Below are 25,743 nucleotides of genomic sequence, written 5' to 3'. Positions count from 1 at the left end.
AATTTTTACAAAAACATGAGTTTGAAGAACAAATTATAAACTTAAAACCAACCAACATCCTAGCTTGAAAAGTTATGTAAGCAAAGGAAATAGGAAATGATGCTAGATTTCCTGATTACTTTGAATCGACCAATGAGACCAACGTGGATGAAAGAACACACTTTCCACAAGGAGGGAAAGGCTTCATAGTCTGTTACTGCAGAGGCATAGAAAGAAAAGCAAAGTTTATTTTATTTAGAAAGACACATTGTGGTACTATTAACAAAAAAAAGTATAGGCAGCTTACTTGGATACATTTTCTTGTTATCTTTGGAAGGTAAGATGTCTTTCCTTTTTAGTAGCCTCAAACTGTAATAAGTATGACACCACATTCTGATTATTACATGTAAATGGATGAAACGTAAACGATTTATATTTTTATGATTTAGTTATTTGTTCTAATTACTGGCAATGTACAATAATGTGAAAAAATATATTTAAAAAATGTGTAATTAGTGTTATCCAAAAGAACAACAACAACAAAAGATCAAGGACCTGGTTTAAAATGTATTCTGGAAGAAAATATAAACTATCCTGACTAATAGTGTACTTCTAATAGTAACCGAGCACTTCTTTGTCTGATTTTTTAAGTAAAAAAAAAAAAAAAAAGCCATGACATTAAATACCTTTGCTCTATATTTATAAATAATTTAATATTTATACATTTTGAAATATTATCATTGTACTTATTATAACATATATATATATATATATATATATATATATATATATATATATATATATATATATATATAAAACATGTATACGTATATAGTCTAGATGGTTGCGGTCCAGTATTTATTTATCTGAATCATTGGTATATCAAATTAAGTTACATTTAATTGCTTCTTTCTTTCACTGCATCTTCTGACTATAAAGCATGTAGCATTAAACAGTACTACTAAAAATACTATACCTTGAACTTCATAAAAAATGTATACTTTGCATCAGAGACTGAATTCTCAGGAATAGCATTGTTTTTCTTCTAGTTAAGAGTAGTAAGACATACTTGAAGCTTAAATTAAGTGTGACTGCTATGAGGAAAGGAGTCCTTAAATATGTTGAGGACTACAATGCTATAATATCTTCCAAAACATTTATGTTCCACAGGGTTTGTTATTGCAATAACATGCTAGCTACTATAAAGTACTAGCATTCCCTATGGTAACACGTTAGTTATGTCCACAACAATTAAATAACAAGTGAATAGCAAGCACAATACAATGTGGGGAAAATAGTGTTTAAAATTTAAATATACAATAAATACAAAAATAAGTATAAAAAATATATATGTATTGAAATTGAAAAAGTTACAATAACCTGATGTGTGTGTATATATATATATATATATATATATATATATATATATATATATATATATATATATATATATTTATGCTCACTCTTTAATTAGGGACATGGCTGTGTTCGGAATGAACCAGTCATGAATTCAGTCTAATGTTTAACAGTAATTATCATAGAGTTGTCATCACTGAAGTTATTCAGTTATCCCCAAATAACTTCTGTAGGATCTACATAATTTTATGCATTGCATTACTGTCACATAATTGGCTGATTAGATAACTGTATGAATGTACAGGTTTTCCTATTAAAGTGGACATATATTGTGTATCTCTGATCTTGCAGCAAACACAATATCATAGCAAGAATAGATTATTCACTATGAGCCAAGCCTGTTAAACAGGAAACTGCTCTCATATTTTTAGACTTTGCAACAAATGGTTCAACATAAGGTACACCACATACAGTATATGAATCATTCTCTGTACCCGTGGTATATGTTTGTATATCTTGTATGTATACTGTATGCTTGTATATATAGTGTACATGTCTTTATTATTATTTTTTTACCTAACAGGCTGCATGTAATAAACAATATCTCCTTAGAAAAAGAATACAGAATAGAATATAACTTTAAGCTAAACAATTAAAATAGTAATCACCTGCAAATATTTGCATTTTTAAATTATTGAATCTTTGTATTAGCAATAGAACACAAAATATATACTGCTCTGCTCCAGAATTTACTGTATCTTATTTACTAGCTCAGTGAGGATGCATGCGGTTTGAGGTTCACTAGTACGATTATATATTTTTTCTGGATGGTTTCTTGCAATAAGAGATTGTCCCATGGAACCTCATCAGATGAAACGACTGTATTTGGTGTGTGTGAGAGAGAGTGAGTGAGTGAGTGAGTGAGAGAGAGAGAGTGTGTGAAGGGGGGGTGTACGTGTGCATGTGTGCGAGCATAAAATAGACCTGCAGAGTGCAAGCTAGAGGAAAAGTGGATCTTGCTTGAGGAGGATAATAGTGCTGCTGCCTATGCTTTCCGGCTACATAATTTATTTCACTAGGATCTGACCTCTGTTCTGTCATTTTGGTTTAGCATCATTAGCTCTTGGAAACTGGGCTGGGCTTTAGGAAGTGCCTCTCATTTTGGTTTATTTCCTCTGTCTGTTCATGGGTGTATGCAGAAAGACACTGGGCAGCAGAGGAGAGGGAAAGAAGGCGAAAGACAGAGTCTATCATGCATGTGCTATAACTGAACAGCGGGAGCAGCAGACAGAGTTGGAAGGGGGGGTTTCAGACAAAAGCTGCAGACTCTGTTCGCTCACCGACAACAACGAGCGCGAAAAGACAAAAGAAGAAGGAGAATCTACTGAATGTAAGACTCCGGCTCTTTATTGTCAGGATTCCATGAGCCACTGGCACCACATTTAGGGCATATAGGATGTCTGTGTCAGGGAAGAAGGAGTTTGATGTAAAACAGATCCTTAGACTTCGCTGGCGCTGGTTTGGTCATTCCTCTCAGACATCAGCAGGAAATGGGGGGTACATTCAGCAAGAGGGATTTGAGCATGGGGGAACACCAATCCAGAGCCGGCTAAAGAGTCACTCTCGGGATAGAGGAGGACTTCGTAAGAGCAACAGTCCGGTGCACAGCATTCTCTCTCCTACCTCTGCCCCAACACCTTTATATGTCAGGACGGGCAGTCAATCATGGCACCAGCAGAACATCATCCAGCACCTCCAGGCTAGCGAGGAGTCTCCAAAAAATGGTTGTCTCTCTAGTGCTGGTAAAGAGAATGGCAAAATCAACCAGGAGAATTTGAAGAGCAACCCACAGGAGCGACCTGAGGAGGAAGCCACTGACAGGTAAAACAAGCCGAACAAAATAAATCTGAGAAGAAATAGAAACTAAAACCAGTGAGGATATGCTTACAGCTAACTAGAAACACAGAGGAACCGCTGTTACACCTGGAGATACTTTTTTTTGTATTTATTGCATATTGTAATGAATTAATCAGCTAGTATTGTTGAATGGCAGAGCTTATGTTCTGGCAGTGGGTGGATTTACAGTAAGCTGTACAGAGTGTCAAGCATGAATGGTTTAAATTAAATAAAAACAATGTAAAGGCTAACATATTTAACCACAAACCTTCATTCAACCTTCAGTAAAACTGATTATACCAGTCACATGAACTCAATAACGGCAGGGTTTTTTTTACTGTCATTTGTTGTGTTTACTACTTGGCATTGCAAATATGCTGGCTACTCAGAGTTAATCATTTTCCAATTGACTCTAACATGCAGCTGCCACCACTGTTCACCCAAGGAGAGTTCATTCACATTGCACATGGGGTATAGAAACATAGCTCTTTGAAATATCTGAAGATAAATTATTCATTAGGCTGACATCTTGCTGGCAACAACTGAAGCAATCCATGCTTGTACTTTTATCACACATACAGCACGTACTGTAAGATACAGCAGTATATGCAAGTAGTTTTGCCATTTTGTAATATATCTGTAATTTTTTATTTCAGTGCATACAAATGCATTTCTGCTCAGAGTTTTAAATACTGCAGCAATAATGCAACTGCAGTAGAGAGCACAGGACTTTAAATCAAGTAAGGAAAAAAACATTAATTAGCTGTAGAAGACAGTGGAGTTTCAGTGGAGTTCAGGTGTAATAAATTACAAAGTAATACATTTGTTTAATAGAGAAACCGAAATTAATTTATATATGCCTTGTATACATTGGCATCAAGAACAAAATGGCTTTACATTTATCTTTTTACATCTAGCAGAATGTAGTATGGCAGGATTCAAATCCATTTTCATATAGAGGTGTTGTCACCTGCTACAGTATATAAAGGGATGTTACTGGAGTCTTTTCAACAAATATAGAGTATGTATAAATGTATGTTACAAATACAAGCATATAATGCTTGACTTGGTATATCATTACAAACAAAAGCAGGGTTATCATGCCTGTTTTAGCTGGTTAAAAATAACTATTATTTGGGCTGAGTCTATTTCAGCTAGCACCCGCACAAACACAAATTTGGCAATATGAGCAAAATTATCAATGAAAACTGTACATTTTTAATTTGGTAAATAATTACCCTAAAACAATTAATCTCAAAGTTACAGATTCATTCAGATATATTCTTTGTGGCTACTTTTCACAATATCTTTTAGTTGTTAAATAATATGCATATTATAATATAAATCTCCATGATACCATAGCATTGATTTTGATAATCAATTTAACAAGAGATTATCTGCATCAATGTGCAGGCTGAAGGTTATTTTTTGTGAGTAACCAAACTCTTATTGATGATCATTTACAAGTCATCCCTAAGAATTTCTTCCATTACTAGCGGGATGTGGTAGCCTAGTGGTTAGTGGTGGATTATCAATCAGAAGGTTGTGAGTTCAAATCTCAGGTCCACCAAGCTGCCACTCCACCCCTTAACCCTCAGTTGCTCAGTTGTATAAAAATTAGCTAAATATCTAAGTTGCTCTAGATAAAGTCATCTGCTAAATAGTGTATATGTACTGTATGTCACTAAAGCTTAACTTTTTTTTACTTTCTCTTAATAGGCAAGAGATAATTTCAATTACAGTGGGTAAATATGAAAAAAGATTGAAAATTTTTTTGAATGAGACACTCATTTTTAGATTTATGTGCAAGAAATAGACTAAGCAACTTCTATGGCCTGACCCTTTAAAAGCACATGGCAATTACTACATTGGCCTGAAAGCCTACATAGTGTTAATGGCCTTGACAGTTGATTGATATTGCTTGTAAGCCTCACCACAGGAAATGCCATTACTGTACATCACTTTTATTAAAAGAGTGAGCCTTTGGCATTACGTTTCAAACTTAAGGATGTGAAAATCTCATTAACTGTAAGATTATTTTTAATATTGTTCTGTAAATTATATGAGTACTGAATATACATTTACAAAACATTGTATTCAGTATTAATTTCAATATTAGTAGTAAATAAAGAGATATATTTTCTTGTAGGCACAAAGTGATTACAGTGAATCCACAAAGGCAGTTTAACATGTCTCCAGAATACATAGATAGATCTGCACCTGAGTGTATGATTTATGTATGACCATCAGGTCCTGCTCAGGCTGAAAATATCAAGCTAGTGAGTGTGATGAAGTAAGCAAGCTGCAAAATGCACTTTATTATTCTCTCATGCCATTAGTTACTCAGATGTGAAAGCTAATTTTAAAGGTGGCCTAAGTGGGTTGATAAATAAATCTTTGCACTGGCGGTAAGTAAGGCTGCCATTCAAGTCTACGTGAAAGTAAATCTTGACAGAGAGACAGTTTCATTGTATTGGGTTCCTTGCTTTGTGTTTGTTCTACTGTCAATTATGCATTTAGAGAACATTGAGAATTTGATTTTATCATTTAAATTTGGTGAATAAGATTAATGAGAATTTTTTTTGTAATGAAACAGTCTGCATTAAAGCACTGGCAATTTAGAACATACAGTATGCTCAGGGCTAAGTTTAGAATGTTTCTGTTGATCTTCTATAATAATCCTGGTAGGGTTGAGACCTGATCCTCATGAATTTTTCAAAATGAGATCCCCACACAGATGGAGACAGAGGGAAAAGGGTAAATGCACAGTATGCTAATACAACAGCAGCAAGATGGTATATCTCCTCTATAGCTGATGCACAATATGGGATGCACAATAATTTTTTCCTCATACTGAATGACTCTTTTCTGTATAAACAGTTCAAAGATTTCAGGATGGTAGTTGAGGATGAATCTTTAAAAATAAATATTTCATCCTTGCTTAGAAAAAAAATTCACTTGATTTTGCTTTGCCAGCTGGGTTCTAATTTCTGATCATAAACTGGAGATGCATAATTTGACATAATTCAGCATAGTAGTCTCGGTAGGAGACTTGATACATTTTCATTTCAAGCCATGCTGATTAGAGTCTCTCTCTCTCTCTCTCTCTCTCTCTCTCTCTCTCTCTCTCTCTCTCTCTCTCTCTCTCTCTCTCTCTCTCTATTAAAATGGCTGGACTTCTAAAAGCAGGGTAGGGCAGGAAAGAGATAAACTGAGGATTATTTTCCAGCTGTGTCATATCCTGTTTGTCGTTGGAGTCTTACAGGAAAAGAACAAAAGCATCTGTCATGTGACAAGCCATACATCTTTGTGGGATCTTCTCTGTGGTTTCATCCTTTGCCTTGCTTCACATTATGCATGTATAGCACTTCCTATCTTGCTGCTGTTTAGTTGTTAATAGTGAAAAGTATTAATACAGTGATTCTAATGTCTGACATAATTGCCCCATAGACAGGTTTTTTTATTGATTTTTTTCACATTATCTGACATCTTGACGCAACCACATGAGAACAATAAAATTTACTCCAGTAAGATATACATTCTAGCTCACAAAGACATATCAGTTTCCTAATCACCTCTGTGAAGTTTTGCTTGTTCTCCCAATGTCCATATGAGTTGCTTCTGGGATGATTAGTTTCCTTCCACTTTCCCACGATACCTGAATGTATTTATTTTTGTGTAATGCTAAAATATATTTTTTCAGATTCTGATTTTAACCAGAAATGGGCAAGGTCTATAGAAGTAATTTTTCAATAACAAATTATACCAACAAATATCAATTTACAGAATATTCAGAACAACTCCTGAGACAGATATCTCTTGGAACTTTCTGAAAATCTTTCTAATTTCTGTATAGCAAAGTCTTTTCTAATTCAAGACACTGTTATTTAGGCTACACTTGATAAAACACAAGTAATTTTGTCAGTTTATTTTTGTTATTGGGCTGTTACATTTGGGAGAGATCAGTAATGTTTACTGGGATGCATGTACAGTGTTGCTGCAAGTCATAACAGGATGGATTTTTAAGCTGAATTTCCTCATAATATCTGTATGAATTTCTGAGCTCAATTTCTGTTAATAATCACCAATCTCTGTACTTCAGTAAGGTGAGTGGCATTATATTCACGTATATCCTCTACTGAACTGCCCTTAGCACTGAGTATGAGAATTTTTAAGGTAAAAGTAGTGAAGGTTTGAGTCAGCAGGTGTTAGTTTTAATTATACCTCAATTCCCTCTCAAAAATGCAGGAGCAGTACTGTAAGTCATGTGTGTTCTCTGAGCTTCATCTCAAGTACAGATTAATCATATATCCATAAGGTGTTGACACCTTGAATGTCACTGACCAGGTTTAATGAAGTAAAATATATTAAGAGGTGAATGTATGCCTCTGTAGCAAGTGCAATAACAGCACTAATAGAGATTAAAATGATTGCACTGCATAATAACTATTCTGTCATGGAACGACCTATTAAGAAAACCAAAGCCAGTTATACCTGAGCAAGGACTTTAACCTGGCTTGGTTTACCTGTTTTTGTGACAAGCAACTATAATATATCAATCTGCCTACAAATACAAAAAAAAAGCCCTCTAAGCTGGGCCTTTATTTTATAGAAAGTATGAGATAAAAGAAGAACTTATTATAGTTTTCAGCCTATAGATTTTGGTTCTGTAGGGTTATAAGAAATAATGACATAGATTTAAGATTTGACTGCAATTAAAAGTAAGGAGTAATAAAAAAAAAAGGGCCATGAAGCATAAAAAGCAAGGGGATGAAAAAATATGTTGTGGATAAAAGTGTTGTGTCCTTTTCATGGTAATATGAATGGTCAGTTGGTGGAGCTGGGCTAAAGTGTGTGTCATTGGATGGTAATTGTGGTATATAAGGCTTATCTACAGTATACTGTATATGCCGGTGTTTTCAGATTATATTACAAACTATGGACACTATATCATTCAGCTCATCAACATATGTGTAAATTAGACTCTATGAATGGCACTTAATAGGTATATTTAAATGCAATTTTCTTATTTTTCACATGAAGTGAATGTAGCTTTACTATACTGTAGTATACTGTACACTGTTGTCATAGTACTTACTTTCATATGAGTACCTATAATGTTCCATGTGCAGGATATCTAAAAAACGCATACTGTGAGTACATATTTACATACACTTTTAAATATGAAATCTTTATTATGCTGTTGCAGTAAACCCTTGTCTCCTGCAATGCAGCTGCTACACAAATTATTGATGCGTCAGGACTTCTCGTCATTTGAATTTAATAAGCTAATCCCAAGCAATAAATTCTGCTGCAGTCATGACTCAATGTTAAATCAAATTAGAAATTTGTCCACACATCCATTAGCCTCAACCTAATTGGGAGCCACCCATAATAGGCAGCTGCGGAGATTGCAATATTAGAAAGACATAAAACGGACATGTATTAGACACCTGATTTCATTTTGGTTTAGAGAATATATGAGAACATTAGAAGTTTAATTTGATTGTATATTGGCAATCTGTTATGACCACTAGAATATTTTTTCTAATTTGTACATAATCAGCAGTCACAGCAGTTACATAAACATGTACTTTATCAAAAATAAATTAAACAAGTAATAATTAAATAAAATATATGTAAAGCATAACAGCATTATAGGTTTTCAGCTGAAAGCAGCAGTGAAACTGTGTTAGTGACAGGCAAGACTCAGACGAAGGATACCTTGAAAAATCCTTTTATCTTTTTGCCCATCTGGCATGGGGTCCTTCCTGAGGTTGGTTTTAAAATGTGCACTCTGCAGTGCAGATTTATTCCATTCAACACCAATAGAATCTTTCCTTCCTTCTCAATTTTTGTGCAAATTATTTATATCCCTAGCCATTTTTGATTATTTTACCTAATTTGAATGAAACGATGACATTATATTAACATTGTTTTAAAGCGGATTTTTTTTTTTTACATTTTCAAAAATGAATTGTCAGTAAAGAATTGTGTTACTTATGGCATTTTCTTTCTCAACTTGCGTTCTTCAGACATATTTGTCTAGTTATCAGTTCTGCACCTGCAAATGCTAGTCACAGGATGGTGGAACTGGGGTACACATTTTAGATAAGTCGCATCAAAATAAAAAATAAAAAATCATTTGCAAAAACAGCAGCTTTAGTACACTGATATACCACCCTGAGTGTAATCGCAAGGGCTTTAGATTCTTTATATGCATGTAAGAACAGACAGCAAAAGAGCACAAAACAGCCTTATTGTATAAAACCAGCAGATCTTTACAATCCTGTTACCAAACAATATATACAAGCCCTATTTTCTAAGATGTAGCACAAAGATTGTGAAAATCTAACTGCCGAAGTAATAATCAAATTTAAAACGCAAATACTTTCGAACAATTATTCATCCAAGGCAGAAATTATGGTTTTATGAATTTTGATTAATGTCCAAAAATAAAATAGATAAAATAGCTATGATGACAATAAGTTGCTTTATTACTAAAACAGAGGCGAATTCAACAACAAATCCACAAATCCACAAAGCAAAACAAATAAAGACTCTGGGGTGCATTGATATGTATCTGAAAATCTAGTATTTCTGAGAAGCTCCCCTGAAATGGACATTTATATTAGCATTCAATTCACTTTCATCAAACAATATGAAATCTTTATTCAGCCTATACTTAATTTCAGTCAAGACTGACAGGCAAAAGAAAATGATAAATGCCTACAAGCAACATAGAGCTTTCTTTGAATGTGTTTGAACAGAATTATCTCTACAGCACACTATATGATCTAAATAAAAATAACTCTTTGAGCATAAATTTGAGGGATTCCATAAACACAGATTCCGGAAAAAGAGAAATTGAGCCGTTCTGTACACAACACATCTGGCTTTAAAGCATAGCAGGACAATGATCATGAATATGTACCCAGGCAGTCTGAGTGATAAAGACTTTCTGTAACACATTGCCGTGAGGCGCTGCCGTCAGATATAATCCTCTTATAAAAGTAGCCTGTGTTCATCATCTTCCAGGTTCTGTGTTTTTACTTTCTTTTTTTGGAACTCTTTCAGGCAGACAAGATAGTTTACTGAGTTCAACTTTATTCATAACCTAATCATGCACCTTTTCTGCTTCATTTATCTGTTTATGTTATTAAGAAGCAATAACAAACTTTTAACAAAATTAACAATATGCCTTAATAATTGCAAGACTTTAAAGGATTCTGACTGTTCTGACAAAACCTGTATGTATCTTTAAAAGCAGGGCTTGCTTAAAAACATGAGCTAGAAACATATTTCATGATATCATGAAGAGAAAAATCAGAATGTGGCTGTATGCAGTAAATAGTTGAAACATTTCAAAGTTAATTTCTGTAGATTCAAACAAATCTATGCTTAAAGCAGAAGACTAATATATAATTTAATACAAAGAATGTTTAAGGCTTGAGTTTGAGCAAGGTCAGAAATCTTGCTTTTTCTTAAGTAGAAAATAAAATTAAAGCCAACCACATTGCTTTTATTTATTCAGATTTGAACTAGTATACATTATTTAAACAAATTCAAAAACAGTGTGTCACAGTATATCATAGCGTGCCTTTTCTACACCAATGAATAAAATTCTGTGTCTTTTCTCCACACTAAATTTATACCAGTATGCCTTTTCCACACAAAATTAATGGAAGTGTTCTTTTTATAAATTATTGCCATAGTGTGTGACTTTTCTGCTCTACATTACCAATATAGTGTAAATCCTCTGCTCTACATTAATAACACAGTTTACCTTTCCTGCTCTATATTAGTAACATAGCGTGAAATTTTCTGTTCTACTGTATTACCTTAGTGTGCCTTTATTTCTCATACACTAATGCAATAAGCATAACAGGCCTAAATTTGCATACTACTGTAGTTTCTCCATTTATGCTGTGTGTTACCAAAAATGCAGCTGACCATACAACAATGGGGCAGTAACATTTTATGTTGTATGTTGAAATGTCACACTGGAGAACAAATGTGTTATGAGTCTAATATTACCTGTAAAATAAAGTAATTATGTAATATTTGCTTGCTAGTTCTTCCTAGTTTTATTAAAAAAAAAAATCACTGTGCATTGAATAATTGCCTGGATAAATCTCATTGCATAGCATTCATTAGGATATGGAGATAAACTGAGCTATATCATTAATTTTCAAATTAAACCAGTCTGTCTATCAATTTCTTTGTTTTGTGCAGAAAACAAATAAATTTTTTTAAAGTATACAGTTTTATACTTATCTTTTACCAGAACTTATAAAAGACAAAAAGTAATATTCAAGCCAAATTAATATTCTAGATATTCATACATGTCTCATATTCTATGATAAATTAGCCAAGAGTTTTAAGAGAAATTTTGTTTTCTAACACTTTTATCCAAATTTGGTGCATTTTTCACTGGAATGGTATGCATTGTCCTTCATAAAGTAAAGCCAAGGAAGAACATAAATGTTTCCTGGAAATTTATGGCCTCTGAGAGAGTAATACAAAAGCAATTGTGTTCCCAGATAGTGGGAGACATAAAAAAAGTCCTTTGTGTGTTCCTTGAAGCTGGCAATAAAAAAATGCATGTTTACAAGCACTACCTTATACCACCTTATTTTTTATTCATCAAACACAGCTTTATGCTAGGGAACAGATAGCAGTAGGACAATAAATTATCCATATATATAAATTAACAAGAAATAACTTAGCTAAGTGCATATCAAGTTATTTCATAAACAAGATGTTTCAGCATTGGGGGGATTTTTTAAAAAACTGATGTTACTCAGCTATAGGTGATATTACTGTAAATACAACATATTATGATGCATTTTATCTGACATGTAATTGTACTGTAAACCTCCAAATGCCCTCTGTATAAGCAGCAAACATTAGCATTAAAATATTAATGACTTGGGGACCCTGGACATGTAGTAAACTATGTATGCAAATCATGTACAAGGTCTCAAGTGAACAGAGTAGCAAAAACTACACTCACTCTAAGCAATTCTGATATGTTCCTTTGTACCTAAGAAAATGTTATAGGTTACCTTTGATCAAGGTGAAAGAGAATTTCTCACTTTGAAATAATTAAATCTTTAGGCAAGCAGATATGTTTAGGCAAGCAGATACTATGTACCTAGTTTTTAGGTCTTTAGTTTTTATCGGACTTTGTTCATCTATTTTATCTGGGTAAGATACTTCCACCTTGTCTTTTTGTCCACAGAGATGTGATATGCGATCTGCATGATGATCACTTTGATGCACTAAAACAGCAGTTACATCCTTTTTGCCATAAGGAGACAGATCACAGGGAATAATTAATTCCAGCTAAAAATATAGAGGGTGTGAACTCTGTAATCAAGCTAATTTGAGCTGCAGTGTGCTTGAGGTAGAAAAAAAAGATGAATTATGATGGCAGTACACGTGTGCCCTTTAAGTCTAGGACGCTGCTTGAAGTACCAACTCTGTAGTTAGAGTCATAGTTCATAAGGTCGTTGATTCCACAAAACAGCCTTCAGTGAGATTTACTATGTAATTACATCTTTAGTACCACAGTTTAATAGAGAGGCCATGTTCTTATGAAACTACTGAGATGGTTCATATTTCTTTTTGGATAATATAGCTCTGTACTGTTGATAACAGTACCACACAGGATATGAAATACTTAACCCTGATAATAGAGATTAGATTCTATATAACATATTTAATAATGCTGTTTTGGTCAGTGAACCAAATCAACAATCATGTCATCCAAGACTTTCTCTTTAAAATTAATTTTGAAATTCAAAGGTCATTTAAGTAATTAATTTACATATAATTTGCATACACCATGCAGTCAACAACTGGGTGAGGTGTTGATGTAATGTTGTGGAATGCCCACAAGATGCATTTTTTCCTGTTAATTAATTTATAGCACATTGAAACAGTCATTCTCTCACCATCCTCATTTGACTCTATACTGAATTAAATAAGACAAAAAATCGACTTGACAGAGACACTATGACAGAGACACTACAGAGCTTGTTTCAGAGACACTACAGAGCCTCTGTTTGTTTCATAATCAAAATTCTTATCAAAAGCTTATCAATAATTGCACATATTTTATCCATTTATGTGAAACATCTGCATTATAAGTCACTGTTTAAATAATCACTATATAAACAATAACATAATACAACAAGCATGTTGTATATTAGCATATAATTATATTATATAAGCATATATATCTTATATACGTACAGTAATTAAGCATAATATCCTTGCAGTCTGCACTACTATGAGCTTTACAGAAAATTAATCATCACCTTCTAACAAATCGACCATTCAAGAGCTCTGCGTTAAAAATACATTCACTGGCAACAGGACTTTTGAAAGAAGGACATACTTTGGACTAGTTTAATGTCAGTGATGGATTTGCTCCATGAAGGGCACCAAAATAACAGTTTAGGATTGTTTGCCACGGTTTTGAAGGATTACTGAGATGCTCCACAGTAGCATGTAATCTACCAGTCTGCAGGGAGAGTAGCTCAGAATTAACATGATCACAGTGCTGGGAAGAAGCCAGATGCCATGCTGAGCCCATGTCTATCCACAAGAAGAACTTTTTTTAATGTTAAGCTGCCCCCTTGGTATATTATGCTTCTCAATCCACTTATTTACAGAGTTCAGCTCTAATGGATTTAATTTAAAAGTGTGAAAGACAAGTGTGAAGGAAAGAGATATGCTCTATTATGCATTTCTAATTGGGATGTGCTGAGGAAAAATATTATTGCATTTACCTGCTTCTAAATGCATCACACTACATAAATAGCACTCTTAAAACAGACATTATCCAACTGATTCAACTGATAGTTTCATCTAGGTCTGTAATAAGAAATCCCCTGATAGATATACTGTATATATTGGCATATAAAGTAGCAAAGCTAAATTACTAGATACACTGTGTGTACCCTTACCCCTTATGGGCTTCGAATGAACCTCTGATCTTCTGGTTCCCCACAGGTTGACTTTGAGTAGTTACCCTAAGATGAGCACTAACTGCTCAGATGAGTTTTTCCAGGCCACAAACCATGCAGAACAGACCTTCCGGAAGATGGAAACTTACCTGCAGCACAAGCAGCTGTGTGATGTGCTTTTAATAGCTGGTGATCATAAGATCCCTGCACATAGGTAAATATTTTCTCAGTCAAATTTATACTCCAATCCTTGTGATTGAAAGAGACCTGTAAAAGAGATACAGTCTTGAATGTTATAGGATATAGACATATTACCTGAACATATATATATATATATATATATATATATATATATATATATATATATATATATATATATATATATATATATATATTTTTTTTTGGTAAAATGGCTTATGGCCAATAAATTTTTAATCCTATGTTTTCATCTCATCAGCTTTAAGAGACTATACATACATTTCATCAAAATTATGGGAAGATTTATTAGTATGATTTCCCGACACGGTAAATATCACTATGATTAAGTTAACCCTTGGTGTTAATAATTGGTTTTGTATTGTTTTTTTTTAAATTTCAGGCTTGTTTTAAGTGCAGTTTCAGATTACTTTGCTGCCATGTTCACCAACAATGTACGGGAGGCAAAACAGGATGAAATCAAAATGGAAGGTGTTGATCCAGAAGCATTGAGATCATTAGTTCATTTTGCATACACTGGTTAGTATCTAGTTTAATATATATGTATGTATATTTTGTAAGCCATTCTAATATAATTTAAATTATTATATAAAATAACATAATACAAAGAGCTTATTTTATTGGGTACTTTAGCATTTATGGCTCTATCAATTTGTAAACCTAACAATTGGGTTCAACCTCATTTCTTACCTTGTGAAAGCATTCTCTCTGACAGTTAAAGCTACTAGCATTACGTGAGTCAACAAAAATCCTCTTCAGTTGCAAGGAGTTCTGAGATTTATTTCTTCTACTATTTTCTAATTTATAGGTGTACTTGAGTTAAAGGAAGAGACAATTGAGAGCCTTTTAGCTGCAGCATGTCTTCTCCAGCTCTCGCAAGTTATTGAGGTCTGCTGCAACTTTCTAATGAAACAACTTCACCCATCTAACTGCCTGGGGATCCGCTCATTTGCTGATGCTCAAGGATGCATGGATCTGCTGAATGTGGCACACAACTACACCATGGTAAGACATAGGACTATGTTTGGAATAGCTACAAGGCTATTAAAATGACTTGAAATGTACATATATTTTTAAAATAAAAGTGAAATGGCAGAATTTTGTTGTTCTATTTAACAATTTCACTTAGGTAATTCATTCTAGGTAATTTGTGCATAAACTATCATTATTTCCATTATTTATTTTTCCACAAAGGTGCCTTAGTATGTATATGCAGGCCTCCTGATGTTTTTCAAATGTAGCACAAGCTACTTTGTGAAATGTCAGCCATTGTCCAAAAAACCCAACACATCCAACACATTTAGTATTCTCTGAGGCTTCAGGACTCACCACACACATTTGTCAGATGACATGCCACTGCCCAAGTGCGGAAACAACTAAGGAGGATGACTGTTATCTCCTGAAAGACATCTGCACAGGCTGTTTACACAGTCCTTCCCAGACCAGTGACATTAATCTAATCAGAGAGCACAAGCAGGGAAACTTCCTTTACAATCACTTCCCTAATGGACAGGGGGTGAACAGGTCTTCCTGCTTCACCATCCTTTGTGTTCAGATTAAAAAAGTTTTATTTTGATAATCTTGTTTTTGTCCATTTCCTGTGCAATCCTGACATCCTGTTTCTTTGTATAACACTGTCAGTCTGTCGGTAACCTAAGCACTATGCTACTCTGTGTCTCAAGTAAGAGCTGTCTTTGGTATTTAGCTGTCTTTCACCAGGCAGAATTTTCTAAAAGTATAATTGTAGTTATTCAACACTTAATTCTCAGCAATTACACAATAATGACATGAACAACTGAATAATAAGCCTGGAAATAAGAGGTTTACCTATCCTCCCACCATGTGTAAACAGTTTTTGCTCCATTTTAATCTGTTTTAACTCTTAAACAGTATTAATACTTTCAACTGTATGTAATGAAAAACAAGCACCAACGGAAGAAGGACTAAAATCCATACTAAAGGACGGCTAAAAAAATCAATGCATGCATGCATCTAATTTCCATTAGCTAAGCTCTAAAAGCCAATGGACACATTTTGATGTGCTATTGAATTTCAAAGATCAAACCAATTGTGCATTACATATTCAAATAAAAATATCATAACAGATTTATAAGGCATTCTTTGGAGTTCCTTATGGATTACCTTATATGTCATTTTTGGGCTTAATGTAACATTATAGAACACTTTTAAAGAACAAACTTTGCAATAATCAGGCAAAGCATTAAATATCAGGCCATTAGACCAGACTGTGAGGAGATCCTTTCAGATTATGCATTAGATTAACATTAGGGCTTCTACATTATAAAGTAGAACAATATGAATTTAAATTAGCTCAAGAATAAATAATGACTTGTGAGGTTCAGTGCAATATACAGTAATACTTACAAGGCATTTTCTTTTCAACTGAACAGCACTGCTGTGCTGCACTGAACGTTTCTAATTAGACCACATTAATTTTTCAGGAACACTTTTTAGAAGTCATTCAGAACCAGGAGTTTCTCTTACTTCCTACAACGGAAATAGTCAAGCTACTGTCCAGCGATGACATAAATGTTCCAGATGAAGAGACCATTTTCCAGGCACTGATGATGTGGGTGCGCAATGATGTGCAGCATCGGCAACAAGATCTAGGATTGTTACTTGCCTACATACGCCTACCCCTTCTGCCGCCTCAGGTTTGCTTATGACACACCATCAGGCTCTGATCTGTAGAGCAGCTCTTGATTTAATGCAATCGCTTAGTGCAGAGAAAAAGATTTTTTTTTTTAAATATTTTTTGGATCATTTTTATTCAGAATGACTAATGTTACAAAATCACTTACTGTTATTTGTTTGACAGTCATAACTAAAATAAATGTGCTAAAATGTCTAGGATAAAAAGACATCAAATAAAGTTTTATTTTTGGCATGCATAACACATTATTAACTGTTATCATATACCTTAAGGTCATTTTGGCTTATTTTGTGACACAAGCAATGGTCACAAGAAAAGAAAACAAAATGTTATGAAGAAGTAAGGCTGGGGATGATTTGTTTCTAGCCAAGATTGTAGGACTATGCAGCCTATCAGCGATAGTCATGTCAGGTGATTACACAGAGTTAATGTATGGCATCTCCATTTAGGCTAATATTATCCATTACACTCTATTTAACATAAACATAAATCATCATCAGCATATGTGAGAAGGTGCATGTGAAATACAGATGCAATGAGTTGATTTGCTTTGAACTCACAACCTTCGATCTGTAGTCCAACATATTAACCACTGAGCTTACACATCCTATATGTGTTTTTTGAACATCCCATTCCTACTTTGCTCTTTTAATGACCTCTTTGGGGAGGCATTCCACTAGATTTAGGAGCATGGCTGTGGAGATTTGCTTATTCAGCAAAAAATGGTCAGGGCTTTGTGGAGGCCACTGGAATTTTTCCATTGCAACCTTGGCAATCCATGGACCTTGCTTTTTGCTCAAGGTCAATGTAATGCTGGAACATGTTTGGACTAGGTCTCTTACCACATATTGTACAATTAAAGTACAAAGTACCCAAAAGGACACTAAAGGGTTTTAGTATGAATTAAAGGGTTATGACATATAGTTAGAAAATGTTGTTGTGTAAAAATGTAGAAATCATAAATTAAGTAAAATCATTGCTACTATGTCATTTATCAGACCTTGTGATATAATTGAAGAACTGTTGATAGATTTTAGTCATTCCATTTTAAATTACAGGCAGCCATCACTGTATTTGGAAATTATAATATAAATAAAAAAATGTTAAAGGCCTGTATAACCATATTGTTTGAACGTTGAGAGATTTGTCATTATGTGTGTTGTAGCTTCTTGCTGACTTGGAAAACAATAAGATGTTTTCTGAAGATCTGGAATGTCAGAAGCTACTGATGGAAGCCATGAAGTACCATTTGTTGCCAGAGCGTCGGCCAATGCTACAAAGTCCAAGAACTAAACCACGCAAGTCCACCGTGGGGTCTCTCTATGCAGTAGGTGGCATGGATGCTTCAAAAGGTGAACAATTATTTTTTCTACTCTGAGTTGTTGTTCATACAGTAATGTACTATTTAACACCACACAGCACATATTAACAAAATGAATTAATATATTATTATAAATGAATTTCTGCATCTGAAGGACTAAAAAGGTTATAACCTACATGTCAATTAAAAAAAAAATACTTGGACTTAAACACTTGGTCCTGAATATTTGGAAGTCAGATAAAAAATATAATTATTCATATATTTTTTTTAAGTTGCAAGCAATTAACTAAGAATCTATGCTTTCAGGTTCCACAACAATAGAGAAGTATGATCTTCGCACTAATACATGGATCCAGGTTGGCATAATGAATGGCCGGAGGCTTCAGTTTGGTGTAGCAGTCATCGATAACAAGCTCTATGTGGTAGGGGGAAGGGATGGCCTCAAGACATCCAATATGGTGGAGTGCTATGACCCCCTCACTAAAGTGTGGTCCACTATGCCTCCTATGTCAACCCACAGACATGGGCTAGGTACACACTTTACGTCTTTCATAAATGTTTTCTGCCTATTATATAATACTTTCATGCATATTTTAATACCAGTTGTGCAATGGGAAATGGATTTGCTGTACTCTTTAGAAAAATCCAGTTATAGAGTTTGTATAACACTTTTGAGGGCAGACAACATAGTGGTTTCTTTGTTATTATATATTATATATTATCCATGAAAATGTTTGACATCCTGGTAAATCCTTTCACATGGTCAAATTCTCACATTTTCTATTCTACTACAATGACATGGTTTTAAAGTAAACAAAATAAAAACATTTCAGTGTCATGTTGGTAAAATAAATGTATTTTTTCAAATATAGATGTCCAAGTATATGGTGAACAAGAGCAATTTATGTTAAAGCCTGATTTTTCATTTGTGTTTCATAAGTGTTTTTCTGAATTTTTATTAAAATTAACATTCTATGAAATATAACTGCCCATGATAAACCAAATTTTGTAATGAGCAGAGAAATATCTCCAAAAGGTATGAAATCCTGAATGGGATTGTTATTTTAAGTCACTCGCTGCTGTGAGTGAATTAGACTTACAATGAAACCACTGACATGCTTTCTGACTCTGTTGAAACTAGAATGGGTCAGGACTTGCAGAGCTTAGCAGTTGTATCCCAGTTTAGGTGGGGCTAATTTCAGTACCAGAATATTGTAGAATTAAGAGAACCCAAAAAAATTAAGAAACCAGCATCCAGTAAATGGCATTACTGTTTAAAGTTTAATGTATATTTAATACAGTATGATTGTTATAGTCCTAGAAAGAAATTTCAGTGCTATAAACACTGCACACAAATGAAAATAAATTTTTGCAAAATATGTAAATCATTCAATAAGTAAATAAATCGATATTAATAATGTAAATAATTTATACAACTCTATTGAAATTTACAAAGTAACTAACAAAATAACATGGATGTGGCAGTGGATCAAAAGACTGACTGATTCTTAGAACTAAACAAGCTAACTTGTGCAGAATAAACAACTGAATAAAGGAGATGCAACCTTTTTAAGAGACCACATCTGTTTCCTTAATGGCACTTGAAGCGAATTGGACAAGATTAAGACAACTCCATTAGCTTGGCTGTGCACATAAATCTGGTGACTGTACAATCCACTACCAGTACACACTAAAACTCTTGTAAGCAAATCAAATAAGAGGACACATCTAAAGTACCTGACACAAATCATCTGATGCCAACACAGAGAATAGCTGACAAGAAAATCTTCATCAACTACATGGCAGGCAATTTTGTAAGAAAATTGACTGCAGTGTTCTTCAGTGGAATTTACAGCACCTTCATAAAATGAGGTCTCCACAACAGCGCAATGTTAGAGCCAAATCAAAATTGGGTTCAAAGGACAGTTTATATGTCGAGAGCCAAAAAGCAACAGCCAGAGATTTATTACAGAAACATGAGGGACCTTTCTGCAGCAGAGGCGGCAAGTATGAATACTTAATGGTTGCTCCTCAGGGCCAGCCAATCGGCAATCTTCAGTATTCAGCTCCTCGTGCTTCGTTTAAGAGAGGACCTTTTGATTTTCATCTTAATTAATGCAATGGCAGTCTCATTTAAATTTTGCCATTTTTGTAGCTCAGCTTATAATAAATGGAATGTGCCAAGAGATAATATTAAGGAGATACATACCATTACATAGAAAAAAAACACACGTACATTCTTTCTTTCATTTGAAAAGGGATTGCAGTCTTGGAAGGGCCTATGTACGCAGTGGGAGGGCATGATGGATGGAGCTATTTGAACACAGTGGAGAGGTGGGACCCCCAGGCAAGACAGTGGAATTATGTGGCCAGTATGTCCACTCCTCGCAGCACAGTGGGTGTCACTGCTCTCAATGGAAAGTAAGCGATTTTGTCTCTACCTTTTTTTTACAGATCCAAAATCACTTTTGCTGGTATTTCTTGTACAGATTTAACATTTATTGACTGGTAGAAAATATGAATGTGAAATACAAATTTTTTTTACAGAGCATTACTTATTTTTTTAGTGCCATTTGGACCCTCAAATATATTATAGCTACCATAACCAATATCCAATATTGAGGTCAGACTGATATTTCTTCTTGAGCCATGCATCTCAAAGATAACACTGACTGACAAACCCTAGGGCATTTTTGAATTCAGAGAAAAACACAACCTTGAAACTTCCCTTCGAGGCTTGTGTGATTCATTGTGTGCCCTTTCCAATACTGAATTGTTAAAAACAGGATATATGACGCAGTTGTTATAAAATGCCTTTACCACATGTTGCAGGATGATTGACATCTCATAACTGTCTGTAGTTTGTGAATCTGTGTGTGAATGTGTGCATAGTCAAAAAGGGATAGGCTCCAGGTTCCAAGTAAGCCTGTGTAGGATTAATGCTACAGAAAATGGATTGATGAATAAATATAATTTTAATAATCCGCCACATTTGCCATATCTATCTATCTATCTATCTATCTATCTATCTATCTATCTATCTATCTATCTATCTATCTATCTATCTATCTATCTATCTATCCATTTATCCATCTATCCATCTATCTATCTATCTATCTATCTATCTATCTATCTATCTATCTATCTATCTATCTATCTATCTATCCCAGATTTATTTAGACCCATACGTAACCCATTTACCATTAGAGGAGTTCTGTTGTTTTCACATATCCTTTTCATTTGCAATTTTTATTTGCTCACTTCTGACCCATATTTCACACAATGCTTACATTCACACAATGCTTACATCTATAATGCTTCTCATTATAGATATTATGTTAAATACTGTCGAACATTAGGTCATGATTTATTTATTTATTTTACTTGGTAAATGAAACACATTTATACCATGTGTACCTCCAGGAAAGAATTCAATAAGGACTAAGGTCAATGCAAACCATCTATTATAGTCAGCAGTATAGTTCACTCACATAATCCACATAGTCTTGGCCTAAGTTTAAGCTTCTAAATAAATAGTCTACCTTGAAAAAAAAAGATTATAGTGAACTGTCTGTGATGTGTTTAGATATTTTGGTACTAATTTGGTTAAGGGTGCATTTGGTTAAGGGTTTGAGCAGAGATGACTGTCTAAGAGAGCTTAGTCCGTTAGTCCATTTAGACTAACAGACTAAAGCTCTGCTTCATCACTCTCCTTATGTAGCAATGAAGCAGCAGCTAATTAATACTAGTCTCAGCATGTAGCTAAATGACACTGTGGTTAATGTATACCATTAACCAGAGAAAACAGATGAATATGTCTGTGAAAGAGGCTTACACTAAAAGTCAAGGAATGATCACATGTTAATTAAGACAATCAGAGTGAAGTATTGCCAGATCTCTGTTTATTTTCTGCAATTTCATATATTTATTTAATTTTAAATGCCACAGTGTTTTCATATAAACTATAAACTTAATCTTCCCAACTTTTTAGGTGTGGCAATGAAGGCATGTGGTTGTCAATTGTGACAGTCACCTTTAAATCTGGCCAGACTATACTGTCAAATGTGTGCTTATTCATGAAGAATATTAACATGCCGTTTGACGATTAAAAAAGGCTTAGCCATTGTAATGATTATGAATATATCACATCTGTACTCTATTGTTTCAGACTGTTTGCTGTAGGTGGACGTGACGGGAGCTCGTGCCTGCGCTCCATGGAATGTTTTGATCCCCACACCAACAAATGGAGCATGTGCGCACCAATGGCGAAGCGAAGAGGAGGAGTGGGCGTGGCCACCAACAACGGCTTTCTGTACGCTATCGGCGGCCATGACGCCCCAGCTTCAAACCACTGTTCTCGCCTCTCTGACTGCGTGGAGAGGTTAGAAGTAGCAGCAAAACATCCTTCTCCACACAAACCGAACAGCTTTTAAAATGTTTAAGGCTCAGTTACCGGAAGGGGTAAAATTCCTGAAAGGATTCCTGTCTGCGCAGGCAGGCGCGCATTTCCTTTTGGAAAAAAAAGAAAATAAACCGCAGTTACCTTACCGCTATGGAATGTGGGGCTTAAACTGACTCCGTTCTCCCCCTGCTGGTCATACAGCGGTACTGCACGCTTAAAGTTAGGGTTAGGTTTGGTTGTAGGTATAGAATTAATTGGCAGCTTTAGTATTTATTATTATTATAATTATTTTAAAAATTACGACAGGTTAATAAAATATAATAAAAATACTTACTAAATAAAATTCATAAAAAATGTAACAAAAATGACAAATTATTTTTAATTTAGTTCATAAAAATTCTTACTGCTAACTGTTTATATTATTTGGGTCAAGTGATTGTTTTAGCTTTTGTGAGTCTGGGGTGTGTTCATACTCTTGTGTGTTGTGTGGATTGTGCTTCTCAGGGAAGGACAGAGAAACATGACATATTGAGACTAGACTGTGTGTGTGTGTGTGTGTGTGTGTGTGTGTGTGTGTGTGTGTGTGTGTGTGTGTGTGTGTGTGTGTGTGTGTGTGTGTGTATGTGTGTATGAGAGAGAGAGAGAGAGAGAGAGAGAGAGAGAGAGAGAGAGTGAGAACATATTGACCATTTTTACTTAAAATTAAAATAAAATTATAAAAAAAACATATTTAAGATTCCATTATTATTAATTCTCTGATCATTATTAGACTAGATTAAAAGAATAAATATTCACATTATATAATACTTGAATTCATAGGTATTAACTACTAACAAACATAAGTCAATGATAATTAAATTATAACAAATGTGGAAGTTAAATAAATATCTATTGATCCATAACGACTAATTAATAATATTGTCATGGTTTTAAATATTACACTTCCATCTGATGTAATCTTGAAGAACTAGATAAGTCACTAGATGAGTACAAACAATTTGATGGCGATTTTAATATTACTGATTATCGCAAAGTATCTCAAAATCCGTGAGCAAGGAATAAAAATCTTTCTGTACTATGCTGGCAGGTATGACCAAAAAACCGACACATGGACCGTAGTGTCGTCCCTCAGTGTTCCACGTGATGCGGTGGGAGTGTGTTTGCTTGGTGACAAGCTGTATGCAGTGGGTGGTTATGATGGCCAGTCCTATCTAAACAGCGTAGAGTCCTATGATGCACAGAATAACGAGTGGACTGAGGTAATTTTGAACAGTGCTACATTATGCATTCTTTTGCATTTGTCACATTACTCAACATTTGACCTTGTTTTATTTATTTTTTTTAGGATTGTTGATTTCACACCATAGTTTTGAAATAAAGCCTATTTAATATAAGGTTGTTGGTACTCCAATGTTTTTGGAGTAGACAGATGCTCAACAGACATTGAGAGGAAGCAAAAGGCTTTCCTTCTATTGAGCACTTTTTCCATCATGTCACAATAGCAATGAACACACTCTGACTTAACCCTTCAGACATTCACATGGCATGTGTTAACCTCTCATTCACTGACTGAGCATGAGTTATGCCTTACCACATAGACACATGCACTGTATAAGAAAGACCTGCAGTATAAAGGGATAATGTGAGTGGAAGAAGGGTGGAAGGGTGCATTTAATAGGGTCACACTTGTGGATATTGGCCATTAACCTCTGTCCCTTTTGCTGTTCTAGGAGGTGCCGCTGAACATTGGCAGAGCTGGAGCCTGTGTAGTGGTGGTGAAATTGCCTTGAGCATTCAGGCCATGCTCTTACAGGAGACACACCAGCAGTGGAAAACAGACTTTGGAAGTCAACTGGAATTTATTTTATTTTAGTGTTCATTCCTGTTTTTCTTGGATGACAATAATGTGAAGGGGCTCCTTGTTGAGTATTGCCTAATAGCTGAGTATTGCAATAGTAGACACTGAAAATAAATGTGAATGTATCAAATCTCTGCATATAACACTTTACACTTTCAGAAATTACAATTCTTTCTTATCTTTCTTTTTTTTAAACATAGATAGATAAATATATAAACCAGTCAATTAACAAAAGAGTGGTTTGCCGGATTTGTTTTCACTTATACATTTTGTGTCTTTATGTATTAATAACTTTCAGCAACCCAAAGTAAAACAAAACAGGATAAACCGCAGACGACTTTATTTAATTTTTGTGTTTTAAGAAGAATTTAATATTTTTGACTCTGACAATTCATTTAAAAACACTGTGAATACGTCTAGTTGTGAGCCTGCATCCAGTTGTGAGTTATTACGCTCAAAAAAGTTTTGGCGATCATTCACACACAAATGTTATACACTTTTTATGTAAGCTTAGACATAGCATGAAACTACTCAACAGACTTTTTTAAGAAGCTTTTAATGAAGTAGCTGCAAAACACCAAAGTATCATGTGATAGTAGTCATGACTTTTAATGTTTACAAAATAGTGAATAAACAAATATATCATATTGATATTTCACATGAATGTATAGTTTTTGTAAGTCATGTATATATTTCCTGAATCAGTGTTATAAATGTATTTTTTGATCATCTTTTTTTCTGGCATGCTGCTTGGGTATATTTGAATGCCACACTGTAATGCTTTCGTATGTTATGAAATCCATTTCCAGAGGTCAACATTAATTGTGTTCGGATTTAGGCAGCGTTTATATGTTGTGACCTCTTTCCATTGCCATGTAGGTGAATATTTCACGAGTGAAACTGACTAAATTTTTAAATTGAAGCATATCCATAAAAAAATCTTTGTACTTAGTGATTTGCTATTTGTAACAATCAAGATTTACAGATACATGTATTTTACTTTACATGTATTTTCATCATTTTATATAGCATGTAAACATTAATAAACTCTTTTCTCCCTCTTTA

The 25,743-nt window shown here is 34.3% G+C and overlaps 1 protein-coding gene across 3 annotated transcripts; it reads left to right on the top strand.

The window, feature by feature from the left end:
• The first annotated feature begins 87 nt into the window (after positions 1-87).
• klhl4 (kelch-like family member 4) lies at positions 88-25,743 on the top strand. 3 transcript variants are annotated; one of them, XM_047802094.1, is made up of 12 exons: positions 161-316; positions 2,535-3,216; positions 14,254-14,421; positions 14,806-14,942; positions 15,232-15,428; positions 16,886-17,098; positions 18,263-18,449; positions 18,725-18,949; positions 20,677-20,839; positions 22,587-22,799; positions 23,908-24,079; positions 24,551-25,743. In XM_047802094.1, exons 2-12 carry the CDS (start codon positions 2,792-2,794, stop codon positions 24,608-24,610), a joined length of 2,160 nt encoding a protein of 719 aa, XP_047658050.1. In that variant the 5' UTR covers positions 161-316; positions 2,535-2,791; the 3' UTR covers positions 24,611-25,743. The 3 variants fall into 3 exon arrangements, with proteins under 3 accessions (XP_026991269.1, XP_047658050.1, XP_026991268.2); XM_027135468.2 differs by lacking the exon at positions 2,535-3,216 and having other exon boundaries at positions 88-316; XM_027135467.2 differs by lacking the exon at positions 161-316 and having other exon boundaries at positions 2,328-3,216.

This window comes from Tachysurus fulvidraco, chromosome 17 (assembly GCF_022655615.1).
Source record: "Tachysurus fulvidraco isolate hzauxx_2018 chromosome 17, HZAU_PFXX_2.0, whole genome shotgun sequence".
In the NCBI taxonomy this organism is placed as follows: Eukaryota; Metazoa; Chordata; class Actinopteri; order Siluriformes; family Bagridae; genus Tachysurus; species Tachysurus fulvidraco.
The sequence above is the reverse complement of the archived record's forward strand: the minus strand, read 5'-3'. Positions and strand labels throughout refer to the sequence as shown.